The 26,830-nt window shown below is 42.4% G+C and overlaps 1 protein-coding gene across 3 annotated transcripts in view; it reads left to right on the top strand.

Moving 5' to 3' along the window:
- The window catches only part of CDCP1 (CUB domain containing protein 1), a 41,188-nt gene that overhangs the window by 6,587 nt on the left and 7,771 nt on the right, over positions 1–26,830 (top strand). The window contains exons 1-6 of one of the 3 annotated variants that reach the window (XM_083404743.1): positions 14,567–14,918; positions 15,352–15,552; positions 18,616–18,969; positions 21,035–21,397; positions 22,600–22,812; positions 24,466–24,852. In XM_083404743.1, coding sequence (XP_083260869.1) covers positions 15,429–15,552; positions 18,616–18,969; positions 21,035–21,397; positions 22,600–22,812; positions 24,466–24,852 — 1,441 coding nt within the window. In that variant the 5' untranslated portion in view covers positions 14,567–14,918; positions 15,352–15,428. Of the gene's footprint in view, positions 1–14,566; positions 14,943–15,351; positions 15,553–18,615; positions 18,970–21,034; positions 21,398–22,599; positions 22,813–24,465; positions 24,853–26,830 lie in introns of those variants that run through there. The other 2 variants (XM_083404742.1, XM_083404741.1) reach the window with 2 other exon arrangements.

Here is a 26,830-nt window from a genome sequence, read left to right as displayed (position 1 = left end):
GACCTTTATATTTCTTAAACAACAACAGGAAATTCAGATCACCATGGCCTTACTCCAGATGTTAGATATGGTCTTTGGAAGTACATCCCTATGGTATCTACAGTGGTACCTCGGGTTACATACGCTTCAGGTTACATACACTTCAGATTACAGACTCTGCTAACCCAGAAATATTACCTCGGGTTAAGAACTTTGCTTCAGGATGAGAACAGAAATCATGCAGCGGCGGCAGCAGGAGGCCCCATTAGCTAAAGTGGTACCTCAGGTTAAGAACAGTTTCAGGTTAAGAACGGACCTCCAGAACGAATTAAGTTCTTAACCCGAGGTACCACTGTATTTGTTATGTATTGAAGTTCTCACCCTGGCCACCAGGAGTATTGTGTATGTAGTTTTCACTCAGGTCCACGTCAGTTATTTTAGGCGGGAAACTGGGTTGTTGTTGCTACAATGTTGACAGCCAGCTGCCTGTAAAAGCAGGCCGGCTGAGCTGTTTGCTGTTCAGTTCTGTTCCAGCTTACAAAATAAAGAGCTGCACAGCCATCTGCCTATAAAAGCAGGCCGGCTCAGCTGTTTGCTGTTCAGTTCTGTTCCAGCTTACAAAATAAAGAGCTGCTTTGGAGAAATCGCTGTGTCGTCTGCCATGTCTACCCACTATTTAACAGTATTATTCTTGTTCCCTGTTGTTTTTCTATGTGCTTGTTATATAGCTTAGACCCAACATTTGTTGCCATTCCTAAGATAGGAGAAGAGTTTTCTCTCTTAAGTGTACTCAGCTATGTGCCAAGTTAGGGATGAGAAGGTCTGTGTGGAGAGGCGTTCTTGATAATGCCTCTTTAATTGCAGAATATTATATCCAGGAGGCTTCATAAAGTCTGTCGGCAAGCGTCTTCTTCAAGACATGCCATCTTCAACTAGATTTTGATGACTGGTGTTGAATGGTAAGATGTACCATGTGCAATTAATAAGGCTTAGTGTATTTTGTTTCAACTAGTTTGTTTTCGTTATCCACTCCAAACATTTGAGATGGGCTGAATTACAAATCAAATGAATACAGTCATACCTCAGGTTGAATATGCTTTGGGTTGAGCGCGTTCGAGTTGCACCCCGCGGCAACCCGGAAATAACGAAGCGTGTTACTTCTGGGTTTTGCACTTGCACATGCGCAGATGCTCAAAATGACATCACACACATGCGCAGAAGCAGCGAAAAGCGCCGCATGCGTGTGCAGACGTGCCGTCGCTAGTTACGGTTGCTTCTAGATGCGAACGGGGCTCCAGAATGGATCCCGTTTGTATCTAGAGGTACCACTGTAAAAGCATTCCTTAAACCCTTGCAGAACTGGACAGCAGCTCTGTACATTTCAGAGAACTTCCCTGGACTTACCAGCCAGCTGCTCCAAATCCAAAATCATTGACATCACAAAGCTGGCTCCGAGCAGTTTATGTTTGGTGGAATCATAGATGCGGATTGACCTGGTGATATCTGAAAGTGCCCGGAGTACTTCCATCCTATGTAGCATATTTCATAGAATCACTGAATTGTGGAGTTGGAAGAGACCCAAGTGTCATCTGGTCCAACCATTAGCTAAAGCTGGAGATGGAGATTCCACAGGTGTTTCTCTTGTGGCTTTGTCACTTTCCACCTGCTCTGCGTTGGCAGTGAAGCATGTTGCCTTTGAACGTGAACTGTTTAATACAATGGAGGCGACACCAGAAAAACCGAAACTGCCCTAAGATGTGATTAAACGTTTCAGGTGACCACCTTTAGGAAGCTCCACAGAGCTCTTTGAGTAACAGTATATTAGAAATATTCAGCTCCTTCATTCTTTTTTCCTCAAGAGTTTTAGCAGTGTAGAGGCAGTAATTGCTGTTGAATTTTGGCTTTTACAATGGGAACATAAGGATCTGCCTTGTAACGAGACCGAGTAGCCCTGCCTTGATTTGCAGCTGCTCTCCAGGGTTTCAGAAAGAGTCTTAGCCCTGCTTGGAGATGCCAGGGCCTTTCCCGTATTTGCAACTACCCCAATAAATATTTTCCAAGTAAACCTGATGAAACAGAACCTTGGCTACTGGGAATGCATGAGATGCTTATATCATAGCACCCAAAATTAACACTGCACACTCCTTTGGGTGTTGTTTACTGAATGCAAAGTCAAACATGTGAAATCAGGTCCTAAAATATTTAGAACATCAGAACATTTTCTGGAAATACAGTGGATGCTTCTGCGCATGCGCGGGTTGTGATTCGGCACTTCTGCACATGCGCGACCACCAAAATCCGGAAGTAACCCGTTCCGGTATTTCCGGGTTTCGGCAGTCCGTAACCCGAAAAAACGCAACCTGAAGCATCTGTAACCTGAGGTATGACTGTACATCTGATTCAAAATTGTCTGGAGCACCAGTATCACTAATAAACTGACTGATAACAATTTCCTGGACAAGCCACATCAATGGCTACAACTTGGTGGTAATGGCATTATAATGTTTTATTATGTAGCATTAGTCACCTGCTGATAAATATTCCCAGTGTTTTGTTTGAAAGGCTCTACTATTGATCACTAGCCAGGATAGAGTGACACAAAAGCATATTCAAAGTATTCAGGAAGGGACAGCTGTAGCCTGTAGCCCTGTACCCATTTATTTGCGAGGAAGCCATACTGAACTCAGCGGGACTTACTTTTGGGTGGATTTATGTAGGACTACACCATAAACGAAGTATAAAACGTATGATGTCTTGTTTCTTCGTGTGCAATGCTCCATGTTTCTCCTGCTCCTCACCATCACCCCCCATCCCCCTGTCTGGAGAAACAATGGAGTGCCACTCCGGGGGTGAAGTCCAGCCACTGTGTTAGTGTGAGGGAAAAGTTTGTTTTGCTGGTTGGGTCAACAAGTGTTTTATTTTTCCTTTTTCCCTGCCAGCAAACAGTTATGAATGGCAGCCTCTGATTGGCCAGGGTTCCAGGAGGGGGAGTTGAAAAGGAGAGGATTTGGAGAGACAGTTGAGGAGATTGGGACTGAGAGGAGAGAGAGAGTTGGTTCTGGGTAGAAACATCCACTCTGAGGAAAATATCACAAGCCAGAGAAAGGAGTCTCTGAGCTTAACATGAAGGACAGTGTGTGGTGTCCTGTGAGAGTAATAGGCCAGGAATTAATTGGGAGGCTGAGGCTCAGCCAGGAGAAGTAGAAGCTGTGAGGATACAGCCTACTTAGGTCTCATTCCAGTCAGGAGGGGAGAGATTCTTCTACAAAAAGAGAAGACTCCCAAACCAGTTAAAGAGGGGTGTGGAGATCCCTTGGGTCTGTTACTTGGAGCACCTCAGGAGTCGGGTTGCCAAAGGGGTGTGTAACTGACAGAAAATACCGCCTTGTTTAAGAACCAAAGTATCAGGTGTAACAACTGAGAAAGAATTTTCTTTTTTTTCCTTCTCCCCCTAATGCCTCAACAAATGAAACGGATTTGTAAAAATGTTACATGGGAAAAAAACCAACGAGGCATTACACTTACTTCTGTAAAACAAGAAAATCCTTAATAAAATATCAAGATGGGGAAAAAATAAAAAATAAAAACAATCCCCCCCATAAAAAAAAGAACATTGCAGAATCCCACCCCTGCCTCAGAACCGTTTTTAAACTTGACTGAACTGAGATACCTTCTTCCTGTTTGGAGGACCAAGCATCTTTCTATCTATTATTAGTCATTATTTATTTAATGAAATTTATACACCACTTGATTGTAACAAGCCTAAAAGCGGTTTACGGAAAGGATAAAACAATAAAATTGTAACCAAGAAAAGAAAAAAACAACAACTGAGAAAGAAGAAGAAGAAGAAGAAGAGTTTGGATTTGATATCCCGCCTTTCACTCCCTTTAAGGAGTCTCAAAGCGGCTAACATTCTCCTTTCCCTTCCTCCCCCACAACAAACACTCTGTGAGGTGAGTGGGGCTGAGAGGCTGTGACTGGCCCAAGGTCACCCAGCAGCTGCATGTGAAGGAGCGGAGACGCGAACCCGGTTACCCAGATTACGTGACTACCGCTCTTAACCACTACACCACACTGGCTCTTTGATTCCTAAACTGAATAAGAATTGTGAAATAACTGGAAATAAGCTGAGCATTTACTGTCGAGTCTAAAAACCTGTAACATCTACCTGAAGCGAAGGAACTGAACATAAACACCTGAAGTTTAAAAGAAGCTGTGCTTGATTAGAAGTCCATAACATCAGTTAGATTTAGTATAAATATTATTAAGTGAACGGCTACCTGAAATAGCATTGTAATCTGAAGTATCCTTTGGTTTACCCACTTTGTGTCATAAACTTCCTTTGTTTAATAAAATCATTCTTGTTTATTTGATCAAACCCTGCCTGAGACTCCAAATCATTAAGTTTTCCCTCACACAAGTCCCCCACAAGATAGTCTGGGGTAGTTTGTGGGAATTTGTGGAAGTGGTGTTCCGTGAGGTGGGTGCACCATATTTAAGTGAGGGCAGGCCCAATGGCGTCAGGGGGGAAAGTGCCGTCGCGCCATTGCAGTTAGCAGCACCAAAGTGACCTCCATGGGGCACAAGCCTGAGGAGCGTATATGGAGAAGGTCCTGGGCTGCCTAGAAGACAAGATTCCCCTCTCGGCCTGACGTCACATTTGGCACCAGCTTGGCTGAAGAAGTTGCCAGAAGGAAGTGTACAAGTGTTGTAAATAAAAAATATGCCCTTTTCCCTTATGGGGTATCCAAGAGCCCATATAGAGTCCTTACATAGGTTCCCTATTGGTAGGAGAAAATAACAGAGGCCAACCAGAGAATATTGAGAAGCAAAGCAGCTAGTAAGCTTGATCTTTATTGATCTGTTGCAACAGGGTACTCCCCTCACACACAGGAGAGGAAGAGGACCCCCAAAATTGCTGTGCAAGGGCTTATAAAGACTTTGAAATTCCCATCCTGTAGATCAAGACCACCCCCAGAAACATTATGCATACATCACAGAAGGGGTGTAACCTAAGACCACCCCTCAGATACATCCCACCTACATCACAGAAATTTAAATGTTGTTTTTCTCCTGTCACAGTTTATCTCCTGTCTGGCAAGTTACTTCATTGGATTTCCTGGGGAGCCTGGCCATTCTTTTGTAGTGGTCCTGGGCCAGGTCACAGGCTCACACCTTATTCAAACAGACATATCCTTGAGACAGGATTTGTGAGGAAAGAGACAATGGGGAGGCTTTTCCAGTTTAACCTTGCAGAGAAAGGATTTGGTCAGTTTAGGAATCAAAATGGTTCCAGGTTGGTCTTTCTGTGTTGATCTATGTATGTGCAGTTATGAACATTACCATATATCTAAGACCATGAAATTCCTATCACACAAGGCACCATCCAACCATGTTAGGGGCTCCACTCTGGATTTGTGAAGGGTTTACTCCTTAGTCCTTTCTTCTCTCTAAGATTGCCTGCAAGGCTGCTGAGGTTTAAGATCAGAGGCACCATTTACCCTCATGCCAGCCACTAAAATCAGGCCTGTTCACTGGTACTGTGGGGTCTCAGGAAGAGCCACAGAGGCCTGTTCTTGTCCTGGTTTTTTTGGTTAGCCTAACTGATGCCATTTTGCTTCTGTAGAAAACTGCCTGCTTTAGAATTTAGGAGGGTGAGCCACAAATATGTGAAGACCAGATAACGTTGCTAGGCGATTTACAGGAAAACCTCCCTCTGCCAGGCAACTCTCCCCTTCAAGGTCTCCAGGCAGGGTGTCCTGCTTAGATCAGTGCAAGGAACCTTGAAAGAGGGAAAGGGAGGAGGGATACCTATAAAAAAATATGAATAAAGGCTATTTGGGGCGGCTTCACCATCACACTAGTGAGTGTGGCTTGCCCACTCTGTTTTACTCAGCTGAATAAAGGAGCGATTCTGGGAATCTCCTCTGCCTTTGGCATTTATTGGCTTTTCAGTGACCGAGGCAGCTTGGGCCCGATTAGCGGACCCCAACAGTACCATGGACCTTACAGGAAGACCATGGGAAGAATTCACAGGAAAGTGCCTCCCTCAGCACTCTTGTAAGGCCTAAAGGGCACCTAAGCAATCTGGTCCAAGGTACACAATCTAGGAGAAATGCATGCTTAGTTAGTCCCTTTGAAAGGCAGGCTTAGCTTTGTAGCTCAATGTTTGCAGAAGCTTCATTTACCAGAGTAAACATGCGTCTTTGGACTGACTGGTTCTGCGCCCAGCTGACAACTTCCTTGTTCTTTTGTCGTGCCCTTGCTTCTGAGTGTTACGTGCTGGTTGTTGCGCAGCACCGAGCAGTGCCTTGCGGAAAATATTGGAATGATGTGTGTGTGTGTTTTTCATGTCTGCTATCTTGCCTCACTCTCTTGCCCTTGTTTCACTTCTCATTTCAGCCCGAGGTGTTCGTATATCTCTTTGGGACAAGTTAGACACAGTGTTAATTGTATCTTTGAATCTAGCCTGCTGATTTTTCAAAATGCAAATTGCACCAGCAGGTGTGGTTGGAAGGGTGAGAGCAGAGAGAGGGAATTTAATCCTTATTCTCCCCTGCTGTAGTCTGGAGGAAAATCCACCTTGGGAAAGGTGCTATTTGCCTTAAGGGGAAATGTCTCTTTGTGGAAAATTCTTCCCTCCCCCCCACATCAAAGGCAAATACCAGGTTCAAAAGAAGGTGTTACCCCAGGAGCACAGCAGGGAAGGGCAATTGTTTTGAAACAAGAGTATTTGTAAGCTTTGTGTAAGGGGACGAGGGTGGCGCTGTGGGTTAAACCACAGAGCCTAGGACTTGCCGATCAGAAGGTCGGCGGTTCGAATCACCGCGACAGGGTGAGCTCCCGTTGCTCAGTCCCAGCTCCTGCCCACCTAGCAGTTCGAAAGCACGTCAAAGTGCAAGTAGATAAATAGTTACCGCTCTGGCAGGAAGGTAAACGGCGTTTCCGTGCGCTGCACTGGTTCGCCAGAAGTGGCTTAGTCATGCTGGCCACATGACCCCGAAGCTGTACGCCAGCTCCCTCGGCCAATAAAGCGAGATGAGCGCCGCAACCCCAGAGTCAGTCACGACTGGACCTAATGGTCAGGGGTCCCTTAAGCTTTGTGTATTTTACAGATTTGTAAGTCACTTTTGGGGGGGTGCTGTGGGTTAAACCACAGAGGCTAGGACTTGCTGATCTCCACGGTTCGAATCGACGGGCTGCCCACCTAGCAGTTCGAAAGCACGTCAGAGTGCAAGTAGATAAATAGGTACCGCTCTCCGTGCTCTGCTCTGGTTCGCCAGAAGCGAATTAGTCATGCTGGTCACATGTACGCTGGCTCCCTCGGCCAATAAAGCGAGATGAGCACTGCAATCCCAGAGTCGGTCACGACTGAGAAGCAATTTTTTAAAAAAGGTAGTATTAATAATAATTAAATCCCCTTCCCGTGCCTGCTCTGATTCCATCAAATATCACACACACATATCCCAAATGCACAGGCAATACATTTTGAAAAACCTGCACTTAGCTGCAAAGACATAGTTTGTCCCTTTTAATGCTGATTTGTGCAAACTTTCTGTTTGCGGTGGTTTCCTTGTCACAATCCCTCCCATCCAAATTTCTCTATTCTTGCTGGCCTGGAGATTCTGAGCTGCTGGGAATTAGGACACACATGTCCTCATGAAGTTCTCCAGGCAAGGAGATAGGGAATGTAGAGGAAAGAATGTTGTTAGTTGCTACATTTATGTCTACATAATTTCCCCTACTTCTTAACTCCTCCTCCATGTTCATTAATTCTCAGGTGGCTTGGGGCTTTTTAGCCCTTTCTGTCATGAGCGCTACTGAATGCTAGAAATTCTGCAATGTAGACAGCAGCCAATGGGGTTCAGATTTGGTCAAGAGGCTGCCTGTTACTTCTTAGTACCTACTGCTTCCATCATTGGGGACCGGCTACAGTTTGTAGCTCTTATTGGCAATTTTTGTATTCCTTCTCAGACACACACCTCCCAACTACTCCTATCTGTACCAGGCTCGTACCCGAATGATAATTCGAGAGCATTTGCAGTTGTTCTGAAAATCTGCTACATATCCCCAAATAAGAGTTCCTCTGTTGTGTTGAATGCGGAATGAAAATGAGTTTTTTTTTATACTAGTTCATGAAGACCAAATCTCATTAGCGAGTGTGCACATACACAAGATTTCACAATATTCTTCCCACATTTGGTATTGTGGAATAAACTGTGAAAGTGATTTTGGAGTGTGGCAACCACTTCCTTTGCATTTGAAAGAAGAGCTAGACTTATTTCCAAGAACAGGTCATTAATTTGCCTGCCTCCCTCTTATGTTTAGCAGTGTTCACACATCCATTGTTTTTGCTGGGCTTAATGTTATACTGATACCCAAAAATGGGGTGCATGTGTTAAGATTATCGTGCACCAAAGGCTATTCACGTTACTCTCTTCCATTCCCTTTATACTTGGCAGTAGTGGTAGAGCTTGTTTTACAAAAGTCGTGTTGTATCGCCTTGATCTCTAATGTAAAAGCAAATTTTAAAATTTCTACAGTATATAAAATGGATGGACACTGGAGGCAGGGGTTAGGTGGAAGGTGACCCCTACACTGCTAAATCCTGTGGATCCAAAAAGTCCAGCCATCCAAAAGCTTCTCCTGAAGGTTAGAGGGCTTTTTCCTGAATGGGTTGAGCTCTTGTGTGAAATACGGAGGAAATATGGAGAGAAATATCTCTCAGAATCAGGCAAAGGCACATCATGTGCAGAACTTCAGTGAATATTGATTTCCCCAATTTTCATAATTTCATAGTTGGAGTGCCTGATTGTACAGTGGTACCTTGGTTCTCAAACTTAATCCATTCCGGAACTCCGTTCCAAAACCAAAGCGTTCCAAAACCAAGGCACGCTTTCCCATAGAAAGTAATGCAAAATGGATTAATCTGTTCCAGACTTTTAAAAGCAACCCCTAAAACAGCAATTTAACATGAATTTTACTATCTTGCGAGACCATTGATCCATAAAATGAAAGCAACAATCAATGTATTGTACTATAAAATAAATAAGACAGTACTGTAGATGATAAAAATAAAAATTATTATTTTTCTTACCTGCACTGATGATAGTCATTGTTTGGATGGGGGGGGGCTTTTATCCATTTCCGCAGTCACTCAATCAGTCAGTCAATCAATCAATCAATCAATCACTCAGTCACTCAATCAGTCAGTCAGTCAATCAATCAATCAATCAATCAATCAATCAATCGGTAGCTGAACTGGATTCCACACAGTCACAAAAACAAATTAACCAAAAAGCCTCAAAAACAAAAATGCAAAATAAATAGCAAAAACAAAAGAGCCAAACTTAATCTGTTCTGGAAGTCCATTTGACTTCCAAAATGTTCGAAAACCAAGACACAGCTTCTGATTGGTGCAGGCACCCCAGAAGCAATAGTCGACAGCCACAACGGGTGTTCGGCTTCCAAAAAACGTTTGGAAACTGGAACACTTACTTCTGGGTTTTCGGTGTTTGAGAACCAGGGTGCCACTGTACTAAAAAGGGATTTTGTGCAGTGGCCAGTTACCACCAGTATTCCCTTTTTATGAACCCAAGAGAAGACAGACACAAATTGCCTCTTTTGATGCTTTATTCACACATACATTGATTACGATTCTACAATGCACTGCAGCTCTTATAAGCAATACTTCACATCAGTGCACACATCCCATTCTAATAATCTAATGCCTTGGGCAAAGAGTTGTGGTAATTTTTGAACGCAACGTATATCCTACTAATTGGTTAGTCAGGCCAATTAGTAAGGGAGAATCTTGCCAAGCCAGAAGTTATTGTGGCCAGTTTAAATGTAGCCCCTGTTCAAGTGTGTGCATGTGTTTAACACTGGACTTCTTATATGATTTTTCTCAAAATTTGTCGCCTGTGTGGGTCCTACCTTATATATATACTAGGCATGGGTAGGCAAACTAAGGCCTGGGGGCTGGATCTGGCCCAATCGCCTTCTAAATCTGGCCTGTGGACGGTCAGGAATCAGCGTTTTTTTACATTAGCAGAATGTGTGCTTTTATTTAAAATGCATCTCTGGGTTATTTGTGGGGCATAGGAATTCGTTCACCCCCCCCATAGTCTGGCCCCCAGCAAGGTCTGAGGGACAGTGAACCGGCCCCCTGCTGAAAGAGTTTGCTGACCCCTGTAGTAGAGACCCAAGAGACCCTTTGTTCTTGGAAGCAAGCAGCTGACAATCATAGCTTCATAACACAGAGAGTGGCTCTCTTCTCCAGCTGGAAAAAAAAATCGTTAAAAAGGAGTTAAGATAAAATCGCTAGAAGTTTTTTTGCTGATTTGGAGGTTTAATCTGAAATTGAGCTAGATTTAAGCTTTCTGCTTGCCTCTGGTACCTTATTTCTCTCACATCATGGATGTGGTATATGGATATTATGGGTATATGTTCTGTATTATTTTATTAATACTGCGGCTAGAACATATCAGGGGGTTGGACTAGATGACCCTTGGGTCCCTTCCAGCTCTACAATTCTGTGATTCCAATGAATTTATGAACAACTTCAAAGGAACCTTATATATACCTTGTGCTTTTAATGAGGGTGAAAGAGGAGAGTGCAAAATATGGTCTGAAGCTCAACATCAAAAAAACGAAGATCATGGCCACTGGGCCCATCACCTCCTGGCAAATAGAAGGGGAAGAAATGGAGGCAGAGATTTTACTTTCTTGGGCTCCATGATCACTGCAGATGGTGACAGCAGTCAATAAATTAAAAGACGCCTGTTTCTTGGGAGAAAAGCAATGACAAACTTAGACAGCATCTTAAAAAGCAGAGACATCACCTTGCCAACAAAGGTCCATAGAGTTAGAGCTATGGTTTTCCCAGTAGTGATGTATGGAAGTGAGAGCTGGACCATTAAGAAGGTTGATTGCCGAAGAATTGACGCTTTTGAATTAAGGTGCTGGAGGAGACTCTTGAGAGTCCCGTGGACTGCAAGAAGATCAAAACGTATCCATTCTTAAGGAAATCAGCCCTGAGTGCTCACTGGAAGGACAGATCCTGAAGCTGAGGCTCCAATACTTTGGCCACCTCATGAGAAGAGAAGACTCCCTGGAAAAGACCCTGATGTTGGGAAAGATGGAGGGCGCAAGGAGAAGGGGACGACAGAGGACGAGATGGTTGGACAGTGTTCTCGAAGCTACAAACATGAGTCTGACCAAACTGTGGGAGGCAGTGGAAGACAGGAGTGTCTGACGTGCTCTGGTCCATGGGGTCACGAAGAGTCGGACATGACTAAACAACTAAACAACAACAACATATACCTTGTGGCATGTTAGAGGCTTGTGATCAACTTGTGCCTGCCTAGTAAGCCATGTCTTCCTGCATAACTGAACTGTTGTGCCGTTTTTGCTGTATTGTTTGTTTGCCTTCTCCATATCATTTCATCACAAGTCATTAACATGCCTGCTATTTCTACTGCCTCTTTTTAACACTTGCTGTCAGCCTATTGATTCTACCATCAGCTTTTGCATCATTTAAGTTTCCCTCTTGTATATTAATATCATTCTCTATTCCGTTAAGCTATCTACGTTTCTGTCATGTATTAAAGCTCTTTCCCATAGCTGGTTTTCTTATCCAGTATTATTTATTCAGAGGCTCTATCAAAGAGCATATTTCTGGAGTTCTTTCTTTCAAGTTTTGCCCAAAGGTATAAGCCTGGGAGAAACTCCTTTGTTTTTAATGTTCTGTTGCTGCTCTGGGTTGGCATTATAGTTGTCGTATGTTACTGCTTTTGTGATACTTTGCTAGTTGGATATTGCTGTTAAGCTGTTGGAACTGTTTTATTCATTGGTTTGCCATTATGGATTTAGTATGGTATTGAACTATTTATTTTTTGCGTGTGTTTATACAGCTTGTCTGTTGATTCGTGTTTTATTTATTGTCAGCCGCTTTGGGCTTCTTTTCAGAAGGAAAAACAAGGTACAAATATGAATTGAAGCAGGAGAAATGACGTGAAATTCTGCTTTTTAAAACAAAATTTACATATGGTGCTGGTAGAGAGAAAGTGTTCTCTTTAATTCCTCCAAGTTGTTTGGCAGTAGCACTAGGGCAGACAAAATAATTCTTTGCACAGCACATTGTGAACTTACAAAATATGTTACCTGAAAATTCAATGATGACTCTCTTTCCTCTGCCATTCCTCTAATTAAATCCACAGCCTCCAGCATCTTCTTAAAAACCGTATCGGTTGCATGATTCTCCTGTGTAATGTCTAAATTTGTTTGGCCCATACACTACAAGGAATATTAAATAAGATAATTCTCACGGTCCTTAATAGCCTCTGCAAATAGCTCCAGTTTGGAGGCAATCTTTAAATTTCCTTGCATGTGATGTTAGCAATAGCCTGGAAGTAATTCATAGTGAGAACACGGAATATGATAAGAAAGAAAGGAGACTGGCTGAGCAAAGCCTATTACGGAAAGAACTGCCTGAATCTGGGCAAGGGGGGGTCTTAAATCAAAAGCAGCCGCGTCTGTCAACACCAGTTATTGCTAATGCAGGCCTGAACAAGAAGTAATGAACTCGCTGTTGCAGCAAGTTGAAATGAGTTGGGAATCTTGTACGGGGAATGATGAAGAATAAAATGAGCATCTCTGCCTAGAACCAGAATGCTTCTTGGCCATCCCTGAGGAGATGTGAATAAGTGGGCATGAGCCCTTCCCTGTTCCACATTTGAAGCACATAAACATCCCTCAAGGAATCCATGGAATTGTGGTTTGTTAAGGGTGCTGGGAACTGTAGCTCTGGGAAGGGTAAACTACAGAGGTTGAATCCTGGCAAGTACAGTGGTACCTCTGGTTAAGTACTTAATTCGTTCCGGAGGTCTGTTCTTAACCTGAAGCACCACTTTAGCTAATGGGGCTTCCTGCTGCTGCTGCTGCTGCTGCTGCGCAGCCGGAGCACGATTTCTGTTCTCATCCTGAAGCAAAGTTCTTAACCTGAAGCACTATTTCTGGGTTAGCGGAGTCTGTAACCTGAAGCGTATGTAACCTGAAGTGTATGTAACCTGAGGTACCACTGTATTGTACTCCCACTTGGACTACTGCAATGTGCTCTATGTGGGGCTACCTTTGAAGGTGACACGGAAATTGCAGTTAATCCAGAATGTGGCAGCTAGACGGAGTGGCTGCCGAGACTACATTACTCCGGTCCTGAAAGACCTACATCGGCTCCCAGTATGTTTCTGAGCACAATTCAAAGTGTTGGTGCTGACCTTTAAAGCCCTAAACGGGTATACCTGATGGAGCATCTCCATCGCCATTGTTTAGCCTGGACACTGAGGTCCAGCTCTGAGGGCCTTCTGACAGTTCCCTCGCTGTGAGAAGTGAGGTTACAGGGAACCAGGCAGAGGGCCTTCTTGGTAGTGACGCCCACCCTGCAGAATGCCCGCTCATTAGAGGTCAAGGAAATAAACAAATATCTGACTTTTAGAAGACATCTGAAGGCAGCCCTTTTTAGGGAAGTTTTTTATGTTTGATGTTTTATTGCATTGTTGTTAATAATAATAATAATAATATTCTGTTGGGAACCACCTACAGTGGCTGGGCATACCCAGCCAGATGGGCGGGGTATATATAATAAATTATTATTATTGTATTATTATTATTATTATTATTATTATTATTATTATTATTATTCCCAGCATTCTTTGGGGGAGGTGATGTGCTTTCAGTGTGCACTCAGCCTGCATCATGTGTGTGTGTGTACCTCGACGGAGCAAGAAAGCGCAGTGGGAGTTGGGAGATTTTAGCTTGCCCTGCTTCTTCACTTCATCGTCCGATGTGTCATCATGCTAAGCTGAGGTTTTTACACGCAAAGAATTCCCCTCCTTATGAGCAAGTTTTGCATTTCTTGTAATCCTAACAAGGATACATGCAGAGAGACGCATAGGCTTAAGAAAGGAAAAAAGCAAGACATGAATCATTCCTATCACTGTTCTTGCAAACGGCACTGATAAATGAAATGTTATATATATATTTCTTTCACCATATCCTTCCTAAGCCATTTGACCCTCCTGAATGTTGAGTAAGTAATTATCTTTGCTTATGCAATGGGCCGTAATGTTTAGTGAGCGGAGATCTTTGCTTACAGTTTTCAACTGTGTTTGCCTTTCTTTGGGTAGATCTTTTGGCTTTTAAAGAGGTTTTGCTCATGCGACAGTGGAACTTTTTATTCCTTTTGCCTAAACAAAAAGCAATTGCTTACTGTGCTATTTCCTGACAGAATGTCTGGCCCAAATTTATTTTGAAATCTTGCCCCCGCCTTGGACTCCGCGAAGCAGTTCAGTGCGACTCCTCTGTCCAACATTAGGGTCTTCTCATAGTCTGGTGTGCCAGTACACATGTGGTTCCTTTTTGACTCTTTAAGCAACAAATGAGCAATAGTTAAAGCGGCTACAAATATGTAGTAGTAGTAGTAATAACAACAACAACAACAACAATTTATGATTGTGGCGTTCGTACGGAGCGTTCATACGGAGCAATAGTCTCACGGACTATTGACCCGTACACCACTAATCCACCAACCAGGTCCTCCCTGGTAAAATCACTTCAGCCTCAGTCAGCTGCTCAATTAATAAAGAAGAGTGTATTTTATTTCAGACACAAACAAACTTTTCCGGCATTCCAAACGTTGTTACTCTTTACTTTCTTAGTCTTATTTTCCTCTCTCTATCTCTTCTACCTCCCCTCACTCAAGAACCCACTGCTCTAACCGTTTCTCTATTTCCAACTGCCTGGCAACTGCTTCTCCAACTGCCTATCCCAACCAGCCAACCCACTAAAACCAACCAACTACCCACCAACAACTCTGGACCATCTCCCACCATTTTCTTAATTTGGAGTCCCCAGAAATAGGGGACATCTTATACACGGAGGCGTGTTATACATGGAAAAATACGGTATTTAAATAGTCCAAAGAAGGCCATACTTTTATTTTTTGAAGGCTTAAGACTAAAGTATTAAATAGTTAAAACACCCAGCAGGAAAATTGTATTTCCTTGGATTGGGGGAGGGTGGAATATGTACATGTATAACTGACTATCCTTTTATCAAAGGCGTAATAGCGAAAGAATCCATTGCTCCCTAATGTATTACGGCATAAGTTTTCATAACTAATTGTCTGGTTCTTTGGATAAAGTGAACATTAATCTAGGAAAAGTTTATTCCAGTATAAATCTGCTTGTCTTGAAGTGTGTGTGGGGGGGGGACGACGACGACAGGCATTTTCGTTTGTTTTGCTGCAGCAGCCTAATATGGCTACCACTCTGGAACCAAAAACATAACCTGCATTTTTAACAATCGTTTCAGGTGCCTATGAAATCTCCCTTGAACGTCTTGACAACACATCAGTTAGGATTAAACCTGCAGCGCAAGGAAAATGTGCCATGGTTGTAGGAGGAAACAAGTCTTATTCCGAAAGGAAAATAACTTCTGGGCAGTGGTTTCGTTTTGATTTTGATTGTGAAAGGCCGCAGAATTATTGGGAATTGGTGATTGAGAGGGACATTGGTAAGTGGCACTATGCTATCCAGTTTTTATGAGCTTCTAAAAGTAATTTGGATATTTGTCAACCTGAGCTGCATGCTGAAAGCCTAAATGACAAGGGTAAATATTATTTATCTTCTACTTGTTACAGTACCATCCTCTTTGTTGCTAAATAAGGGCTTGGGGCTGTCAACTGAACGGAAATAACTTAACAGTATAAATCATCTTCCTTTTAACTGATTATTTAGCTGTTTTTATACAGGGGTAGGGACGCGGGTGGTGCTGTGGGTAAAACCTCAGCGCCTAGGGCTTGCTGATCGCATGGTCGGCGGTTCGAATCCCCGCGGCGGGGTGAGCTCCCGTCTTCGGTCCCAGCTCCTGCCCACCTAGCAGTTCGAAAACACCCCTAAGTGCAAGTAGATAAATAGGTACCGCTTTATAGCGGGAAGGTAAACGGCGTTTCCGTGTGCTGCGCTGGTGCTGGCTTGCCAGAGCAGCTTCGTCACACTGGCCACGTGACCCGGAAGTGTCTCCAGACAGCGCTGGCCCCCAGCCTCTTAAGTGAGATGGGCGCACAACCCTAGAGTTGGACACGACTCGCCCGTACGGGCAGGGGTACCTTTACCTTTAGGGATGCGGGTGGCGCTGTGGGTTAAACCACAGAGCCTAGGACTTGCTGATCAGAGGGTTGGCCTTGGGAGAAACCCGAATTACCACACTAGAATGTGACTGTTCACCGCTGGTTCTGCTCAGTCCTCTGCTTTTAATGCTGAGAGTGTGCTTCTGACCATGTGTTCCTCCTGAGGAGCCCAATGCTCTTTAAAAAATGTCCCATTCAGATCTAAGCAACTGTAGGCTTTTATCTCCGACACGCAAAAAGGCCTGTCCAGTAAAATCCATACATTGTCAGAGAATCAGAATTGTAGGGCTGGAAGGGACCCCGTGGCTATCTAGTCCAACCCCTCAAATGCAAGAATCACAGTTAAATCACCCTGGCAGGTGGGTGTCCAAGCTCTGTTTAAAAACCTCTAGCGAAGGAGAGCCCACCAACTTCCAAGGTAGTCCATTCCAGTGTCAAACAACTCTTGTCATCATAATATAATATAATATAATATAATATAATATAATATAATATAATATAATATAATACTATAGAGATTTGATTGATTGATATGAAGCCCATTTCAAACAAGCTGCACTTACAGCTGGAGGTTCTAATCAATTTAATTGACAGATCAATCAACTAAAAACATAGTTGATTAAACCATGGGCCAAGAGTTCTTAAGTGGACACGAATGGTTTATATGAATCATTCTTGTTTTGGTTTTCTCCTGTGAAAAGCAACGGTCTGTAATTCCGCTTGCCACCCCTGGCCATGATCCATCACCCTCCGGCAAGGGTGGGTAGAGAAGCTTTAGCCTTTTCCAGCTTGGAGTTGGGGGGGAAAGAGGGGGTCATCCCTGTGGCTGCATCACACTCAGATGTTGAGCTCAAATGCAGGCGAAAATAGCCAACCTGAGGCTGCCAGATGGAGGCCAGGGCAAGCTGCGATGGCGCTTAGAGCATCTTGCAGCCCAGCACCAAAGCAAGACCAATCATTCTTCAGCTCCAAGAGAGAGGAGCTGAGTTGCATAGCACCAAGCAAACCCATTTCTCCTCTTCCTCTTCCCCAGCTGACAAATCTTGGAGAGGAGCAGTGGTGGGGGTGATTGTTACTGAACCCTATAGCAGTGCAGCAGAAAAAGGAAAGGGTGGGATTCTGACTTGGCAAACAGGGCCAAACAAAAACAAAAAAGGAAGCAGCGTTTATTTTTTAATTTACAAGTTCTTTTACATTTCCCACAGTAGCTCAAAAAGCCCCTTGGTACGCGTACATTTTGGCTCCCGGACAATGGAAAACCAGAAGTGATTGTTCCGGTTTTCAAACATTCTTTGGAACCCGAACGTCTGACGCAACTTCCATGGCTTCCGATTGGCCTCGGGAGCTTCCTGCAGCCAATCGGAAGCCGCGCCTTGGTTTCCAAACGTTTTGGAAGTCAAACGGACTTCCGGAACGGATTCCGTTCGACTTCTGAGGTACCCTTGTATAAAGGTAAAGGGACCGCTGACTATTAGGTCCAGTCGTGACCGACTCTGGGGTTGCAGTGCTCATCTCTTTATTGGCCAAGGGAGCCGGCGTACTGCTTCTGGGTTATGTGGCCAGCATGACTAAGCTGCTTCTGGCGAACCAGAGCAGCACACGGAAACACCGTTTTTACCTTCCCACCAGAGCGGTACCTATTTATCTACTTGCACTGCGTGCTTTCAAACTGCTAGGTTGGCAGGAGCTGGGACTGAGCAATGGGAGCTCACCCCATCATGGGGATTCGAACTGCCAACCTTCTGATCAGCAAGCCCTAGGCTCTGTGGTTTAACCCACAGCACCACCCGCATCCCTACGCAGTGCCACTATAGATAGCTACTATTCATTACTTAAGCCTACCCTCTGTCAAAGTACAACTGATCTGAGTCTGTGACATTTATTTTCCTATATGATGTGAGCTCACAATAAAATATAATAGCACCTACTTCTCAAGTGAGAATGAGAGTGGGTTCCCATCAATGAACCCTCTGCATTATTGCAGCATTAATGCCGTGCTAATAAAATACAATTTTTCATCACTTCACATTCAAAGCCTTCAACTGTCACACATTTCCCAGATGTTCTGAACACCACAATAGTGATTTTGGTAAAGACACAACCATGGATTTCAGTCTTCAAATAATAAACTAGGCTGGGTGGTTGTTAAAGAAAAAGAAAACGTAAAAGGCGTGAGTGCCTTGTTTGCTTAGAACAGGGTTTCGCAAACTTGGGTCTCCAGCTGTTTTTGGAGTACAACTCCCATCATCCTTAGCTAGCAGGACCAGTGGTCCAGGATGATAGGAATTGTAGTCCAAAAACAGCTGGAGACCCAAGTTTGGGAAACCCTGGCTTAGAATGTGAATAGAGAATTTCTAAATGCTCTCAATATAAATGAAAGAGTAAAGGGATTCTGATTTAACCGGATGGTCTTGTGTGATGATCATTCTTACATTATGTGTTTCTAGATTGTATGAGAGGACCATGTCCCTTTGGAGATGTTCTGCTTCTGCCTTCTGGGTTCCTGCCCTTTAACAAGACCTTCATATGGGATGTTAAAGCCAGAAGGTTAGATGGGCTTGAACTGAAGTTCTCTCCATTCTTAAGACAAATTCTGCCTGGAGAGACTTGCCCCAACCAAGTTCTTTACAACATCGGCACCCTTCTTAATACAAACAGAGTCAACATCGGAAACTTCTGTGGAAATGGTACTGTGTCACGAATCAAGGTGCAAGGGGGAGTTATTATGACCCTGAAGCTTCCATGGAACTCTGATGTCCGTGTCTCTGGCTTTAAGCTTGAAGGCAGGTCTTCCATCCAAAGTGAGTATGATTTGCTTCTGTTGTCAGCAGAAAAATTAATGGTATTTTAACACACTATCTTTAAGTGTGGTTCTGTAGGCTTGCTTTCTTCTAAGTGGGTTGGAGGGGGATCTTCCTGGAGTAGGTTTCTCTCAAAGACATTTCTGGTTTTGCAGTGGGTGAGGGAGATCAGAGAAGGCGCTGAAGGACGGGGTTGGAACAAGATAGCTTTTGAAGGAAAGGAGGGAGAATCCTGATCTTTATTTAGCATCCTAAGCCTACTTGTGAGCAATATGGAAGGGGCTAAATTAATGCACTGGGCTGTTTCTTAAACACAAGTGTGCATTTGTATATTAAATAATGTGCCAACATAACACAAGAATGGTATTACATTTATCTAGGGCAGATGTAAAAGGTAAAGGTAAAGGTAAAGGTACCCCTGCCCATCTAGGGCAGATGTAGACTAGCTAAAATCTTAAAGGCCTGTCCAGAAGAATGGATGTGGGAAGGGATGAAGGCACATGTTACTTCTCACACTTTTAAAGAGGTGTGTGTGTGACCTATGTGCTCAAAAAGTAACGTGAGGAGCGGCCCTGGTATATACTTATCCTTTTTGTCATAACGGAAATTACCTGTTTCTTTCATGTTGCATGTTGCAGTTCTCTTTCACAACTGTATCACCTAAGGGCGAGGGTTGTTTGAAAGGGCCCTGTGACAAAATTGCTCTTCATAAAAAAAAAACAACAACTTTACCTGTGTAATGTGAGTGTGCTTTCAAACAAGCTCCCTTGAACCAACTGAAAATAGTTTTAACCAAATTGATAGTGGACCAATTTCCCCATCTCTCTCTCTCTCTCGATATATATATATATATATATATATATGCAGGTTTTGGTGTCCTCGGGTGTCTTCCCGTGTAAAAGTTGGGAAGATCTTTACAACTTTTACACGGGAAGACACCCGAGGACACCAAAACCTGCATTCCTGTACCCGTGAAAATCTACGAAAGCATATATATATATATATATATGTGTGTGTGTGTGTGTGTGTGTGTGATCATTCTCAACTGTATTGTTTGTTGACTGTGTATTGACCTATAATACTTCTGCCAAACTCCCATGGTTCAATCTGCCCACCAGACCGTACAGAATGGGTTTTTCTTGTAAGCCAAAGCTGCTTAGTCAGAATAAAGAGTAAGTTGGCTTACACCAGTCCACATACATATAGAGGGACCCCAGTGCCAGGTTTAGGTTTGATGTTGCCCTGAGCTACTGAAGGTAATGGAGCCCTTTATATGTCCAGCTGTCCTTTGTCAACAACAAATTGTCACTGTTTTTTGTGTGTTGAATATATGCTATACAGTATAGTAATTTATAGACCTGCACAACACAAGACACTGTTGCTGTATGTGGGTTTTATTTTATTTGTTTTTTATCTTATATTTTGGAAATGTACATCCAGTTTTTTTTCTTTAATTTTTTTGGGAGCCCCCAAGAGAGTGGGGCCTATAGCTTGTTTAGCTTATATGTAAATCCGACACTGAGGGACCCCCCAAAAACCACAGTGTCACTGTCTTCACTTGAGCCAGAACTTGCAAGCTAAGCCCCGCCCATGAGAGAATACAACACACATATCGCCTTAGAAACTAAACCAGGCATAGGCAAACTCAGTCCTTCAGGTGTTTTGGGACTACAATTATCATCAACCCTGACCACTGGTCCTGCTAGCTAGGGATCATGGGAGTTGTAGTTCCAAAACATCTGGAGGGCCGAGTTTGCCTGTGCCTAAACACATAAGCTCTCTTTTATGCTCATAGTGGTCATGTCTGTCTGTCTGTCTGGTTATACTTTCTCAGTCAAAGGTAATTGAAATTCTTTTTCTTGGGGGCCTAATTCTGGCACCAGCTTGGCCTTGAGTGTAGTTCTAACAAGGCAAGGTTCACTATCCTGAGGTTTCTGGTGACTGCTGGGTTGGGAAGAACGACTGCAGTGCAAACACTCTCTAGTTCAAACAAGTTTGTAATTTTGAGGTTCGCCAGTGATTGTATATGTTCACAAATGCTTGTCTCCCTTTGTGTTTAAAATAGGATTGTGCATTGTTGAATCCACATTTCAAACCGAAGGAGAAGCAACCTTGATATCTGCCAACTACCCGGTGGGGTTACCAGAAAACGAACTCGTGGCCTGGCAATTTGTCATTCCGTTCAACTTAAGATCACGTATCTCTATCCTCAACTACACCACCGCAAAATGTGAACGGAACTTTCAGACAGTCGAGTACCAATTACCTGGGCAGCACCCTCAAGAGCTGACACCCAAAGAGGGGCAGTCTGTCGTTCTTGCTGGTAATTTCAACCTTTCCATGCAAGGCTGTAAGCAATATCAGCAGAACGCTGGGGCCCACAATTTGCATTTTAAAGTTTTTGTTCAGCCCCCTGAAAATGAAGAGAGTAAGTAACCAATTCCCTCTTTTCCTTTTCCTTTTCCTTTTCTATTTTCTTTGGTTAATGGGTCTGTGTGTGTGTGTGTGTGTGTGTGTGTGTGTGTGTGTGTGTAAAAGATAGAGAGAGACCACACACCTCTGTGCACAGCAAAACTTAATGGGGCAAAATATGCACTATGGGTTAATAATACAGGTACCCTTTTTTCTTTTGGAAAAACACCACACTATACAGTCGTACCTTGGATCTTGAACGCCTTGGCTCCCAAACAAATCGGCTCCCAAACGATCAAAACCTGGAAGTGAGTGTTCAGGTTTTCAAATGATTTTCGGAAGCCAAATGTCTGGTCCGGCTTCTGATAGGCTGGAGGAGCTTCCTGCAGCCAATCAGGAGCCGCACTTTGGTTTCCGAACATTTTGGAAGTCGAACGGACTTCCAGAACGGAGTCCGTTTGACTTCCAAGGTACAACTGTACTGGAAAAGATGGCCTCAATAAATAAAAAAATAAATAAAAGTAAAGCATTGCTTCCTGGTAATTTTCATGCCCGTATGTAGGAATGGAGTCGGATTAGAAATTGGATTTAATAGTAAATTCAGTTCCTGAATTTAGAAGGCCATTGACAACATGACTTCCCTGTCAGAGATTAAGTTTAGACAGGGGCGTTGGACATCCATTCAGTATTTTGGGCTAACTGAAGTTTACTACATTTGTCAGGTAATACCATTATGAAGAATAGCACATTAAAGCAAACCTTGGGGCTGTCTCCTCTTCAGGGGTTACAATGGGATTGTTGCAAAGGAGATGGTCACTAAAGTCAGGAAACTGCTGTTGGAAGAAGGGGGAGAGAGTGAGTGGACATTTTTGTGCCTGATGGTGGATTGAAGTCACTTAACTTTACAAAAGCACAAACTTAAAAGGAGGACCCACAACGAGGACACACTGATTGATAAAGTATTCCATTAATATGCCATGGCAGTTGCTTATATGGAGAATTCAGGTAGTTCATAGTTCTATTCAAGAGAGGGGGTAACTTTCTTGTAAATTAGAAAGAGGTGAACAGCTTAACGGTTTCAAAACATGCTCCTAAGTAATTTAGATTCTTCTTTAGATCTTGAAAATCATGGAACAATGGCTGCACCATTTTCTTCTTTTTAAGAAAGGGACTAGGTGCTACAGTTCTTCTAAATGATCTCTGTTTTCTTGTTTTCAGACGTAACCTACAGAGTTGACCTCATGAGAGAGAGGGACTTAAATCTTACAATATTTTCAAAGCCAACACAGCCTGGAAGTTTATGCTTGATCTGTATTAATCGTAGTAAAAAATGTGAGACCAATGTGACTTTAGTATCCGGTTCCAGTTACACTATCGCCTTACTGTGTAAAAATACAGAGAATGTGAGGGTAACGGCTGTGCAGTCTAAAGGTATGAACAAAATGTCTGGAATTTAGTTCCCTTAAAGTGTGTATTTGGCGGGGAGACATCTGACAAGAATGTATTCCTATTTTTACTTGCCCTTCCAAATGCTGTTTGTTTTCGTCATCTGTCCTTTTGTTGCTCATTAGTCTTGACTAATTAGAAATAACATTTGAGTTTTTAGATGGGCAGATGGAGCTGAGGTAAATTGTCAATTGATGGGACCACCATTGTACGTTCTGCGAAAGCAAGTTCCCATTTGCCTCTCTCCCATCGTTAATCAGATTGCAGAAAGTCTCACTTCTTTTTCAGGAAAACAAAAGTGTAGCTCAGTCTCCACAGATGCCATTGATTTTAAACTTACTCTTCTGTCTTCATTATTTTTAAAAGCGTGGGGTTTTGACAAGGGCAGCGCTGTTATAAGTCGGGTGCCTATATAACCTTTGCAGTGGGCCTTATTTTATCACACTGTTTCTTTTGTTTTATCTATCTCTTAATGAGAGCTAAAATGCTTTTCTTTAATTTTTTTAAATAGAGTGAAATGCTCCTTAAACGAAACAGTCTTACAGCCCTGTTATTAACTATAACCACTGTCATTATAGTTAGATACTGCTCTTGCTCTTGATGAGTACATGGCAGGAGGCACCATAATAAAACACAATAAATATATTCAGCAGTTGTTGTTTTTAAAAAGATAACATAGTAGTGTAACAACATAATAGCAACCTGTTCAGTAAAGGAAACTCATAACCTCAAAGCCTGGGGGAACAAATATATATTTATTATATGTATTTAAATTGTATCTCACTCCCCCCTGCTGATCACAGATTCTTGACATTTTAATACTAAATAAAATAATAATAATAATAATAATAATAATAATAATAATAATAATAATAATATTGGGTGGCTCCCAACGGAATACTAAAAACACAACAAAACATCAAACATTAAAAACTTCCCTAAACAGGGATGCCTTCAGATGTCTTGTAAAAGTCAGGTAGTTGTTTCTTTCCTTGACATCTGACGGGAGGGCGTTCCACAGAGCGGGTGCCACTACCAAGAAGGCCCTCTGCCTGGTTAAAAAATGACTTAACCCTTTTTGCTGGGTTCCATAAAAAAATAATAATCTTAGAACGCTATAACTATTTCACTGTTTTAATTCCCCCCTTTAAATTAGTTGACTATTAAAAAAAAAATAAACTGAAATGACTCCTACCACAAATGTTATAGGGAATGTGTGTTCGGCCTCAGATTGTTGAGCATGTGAAATGGACTTTCTCCATATTTTTCTTCTTCTTACTCATGTTTAGAGACCACAATCGCCTCCATGGGTCACTTATCTGTCTCCTGTGTAGGTGGTCATGACCACATTCCTAGGTACCTGACCTCCTAGGGAAGGGAGACATGGCCACCCCTCTTTTGTACGCCCCCTGCCATCCTCTAGCCCTAGCCTACAACAGCCCCTTGGTTGACCAGACTCTTAGCAAAATTCGTGGCTCCCCAGTAGGCCTTTCCCCTTGACTCCTCTCTCCCAGATGCATCAAATTTCTGCATAGCTCTTTGATACCCCATAGGTCTTCTATAGGGGGATGGGTAGCCACCTGCCTGTTTCTCTGGCCCAGAGCCTATGGCTATAACCGTGTTTCTTTCTCGTTGCAGTCTGTTGGAATTCCAAAGCCTGCCAGATGAGACCCTTCCACCTGCTTGTACCGCCGTGTCTTACTGGGCTGCCAATCCTGCTTGACACGTTTACGTGGAAACTCCAGGCCCCGGCAGACACCCTCATAGAAATCAGGTCTCCAACCTCGAAACTTAAGCAACATATCCCAAACCAGAATCAAGCATGCTCTGGGGGTTATAGTTACTCCATTAATGGCAGCGCCCCAGAAAAGGCGTTGCGACTCGGTGTCTTCTGCCCTGGTGGAGCCATTGAGAAAATTCAGATGAAAGACAACATCACTGTAATGCTTAAGACGTACGGCAGAAGGTGGATCAGTGAGACTCTGAAACCGAACCTCACATTGTTTTTTATGCCTGTTATTCAAGGTGAGTTTATTCTGTTTCGCTCCTTCTCTGCATTCAAAAAGTAAAGAAAGTTAAAATCTTGTATCAGCTCAGTGAAAGGTCCTATCCAGAACTGATGTCAAATATCCCAAGGTTGAAATGTGGTTATTCTTTTTTTGGGGGGTGTAATATCTGAGATCTAGTAAAATTAGAATGATGGCAAGGTCATCTAAAAGGGTTATATGGTTAAGGATCCACAAGCAAGAGAGGGAGCTTTCGTGGGGTCAAAATCATCCCTGTGGAAATATTTTAAATCCCACCAAAATTCACTTCAGTTTGAGATTTCGGCAGACGTCGCCAGCATGGATTTTGAAGCATTGTCTGCAATGATTGTGCCTATACATTTTGGAATAATAATAAAAAAACAGATTGCCATTAAACAAAGAGGTGTGATTTGGTATAGAAAGAAGAAAAAAACACACACAAATAATTACTACATGCAGCAGCAAGGATAAAGATCTTCACTTGTGGACTAATAAATTATTGAATGTATTAATACGAATAGAAGTCATAAATATTGCAGCTGTTGAATAAGGGACTATTATTATGATTGGAATACAGTTGGATTAAATAAGACTTTGGAAGCAGAAATATTTTTTTTCATTAAACCTGTAATTCTAGCACTTGGCCCCCCCCCAAATGATACAATTGGATATTTGATTAATTTATATTTGATTTGGTATTGTGATTTGATATGGATATAATGAGGCGTATTTTGGATTTTTGTAATTGAAAACTAATAAAAATTAATTGGGGGGTAGCACAGAGAGAAACGAATGGTCTGGGAAAGGGGCATGGATTTATTTATCAAAGGAGAGTTTAGCATGTCTGCTTGCAGACAGGTTTTGTGGCAGGGCGAGCTTAGATCTTCCACAGCATGTTTTGCTGCCACTCTAGGATGGCTGAAATAGAGAAGCAGGGAGAAGGGAACGTGGAAGGGAACAAGTTTGTTTTCTCCTGCTCTGGAGGGTGGGACTCGAACCGGTTGCTTCGAGTTACAGGAAAGGAGATTCCGACTAAACATTGGGGGAAACTTTCTGACATTAAGAGCTGTTCAACAGTAGAGCGGTCTCCCTCAGAAGGTAGTGGATTCTCCTAGCTTGGAAGTTTTTAAGAAGAGGTTGGATGGCCATTTGTCATGGATGCTTTAGCTGAGATTCCTGTATTTCAAGGGTGTTCTGTACATAGAATGCTTAGTGCTAAGGTTTAGTCATTTCCAGGGTGGATAAAAATCAATGATTTTTTTAAAAATAAAAATAAAAAACCAGATTCTTAAAAAATTTAAATCTGATTTATTTTATTTAAATTGGATTTTTAAAAATCTAAATTGGATTTTAAAAATAAAATGCTTTTGGAGGAAAAACCTTCCTAAAGATAGTTTTCTATTTAAGTTACATTATAGTCCAAAGGCTGTTCATCAGGAAATAAGGATTTGTTTTAAGTTTTTCATGTGTCCTAAAACCCAGTCTGTTGTTTGTTAACTGATGTGGTTAAACAATTAAAAAAAACACACACATGGATACATATGCTGTAATGTTATTGTTTTAGTTAAATACATTGTTTAAATTGTTATTAAGGGAATGATTATTTTTCACCTTCCAATAAAGTACAGCAGAAAAGTTGTCCAAATAATTTCATAATTACCTGTCTTTGTATTTCTACTAGTATCACCAAATCAGTAATTTTTGATATAAATGTAAAAACTACTCTGAAAATTTATTATTCCAAAAATGAAACCTTCAGCTGGTTGTAAATATTAAGATTATACCAGCAAGAATGAGTCTTTCCGTTAAAAAGTGATTTAAATCAAGTCTTGCCGACAAGTGATTTAAATCGATTTGATTTAAACCAAATCCACATTTGTCTTATCATTAGTTAAGTAATTGTAAGTTAGTTAAGTCTGCTGCAGCTGGATTTTCTTATGGACAGTGCCAATCCTGAATGTATTGGATTTGTGACC

Source organism: Podarcis tiliguerta (genome assembly GCF_965153285.1).
Source record: "Podarcis tiliguerta genome assembly, chromosome: 12".
Taxonomy (NCBI): Eukaryota; Metazoa; Chordata; class Lepidosauria; order Squamata; family Lacertidae; genus Podarcis; species Podarcis tiliguerta.
Note: the sequence above shows the minus strand (reverse complement) of the source record. Positions and strands in the feature narration are given on the sequence as shown.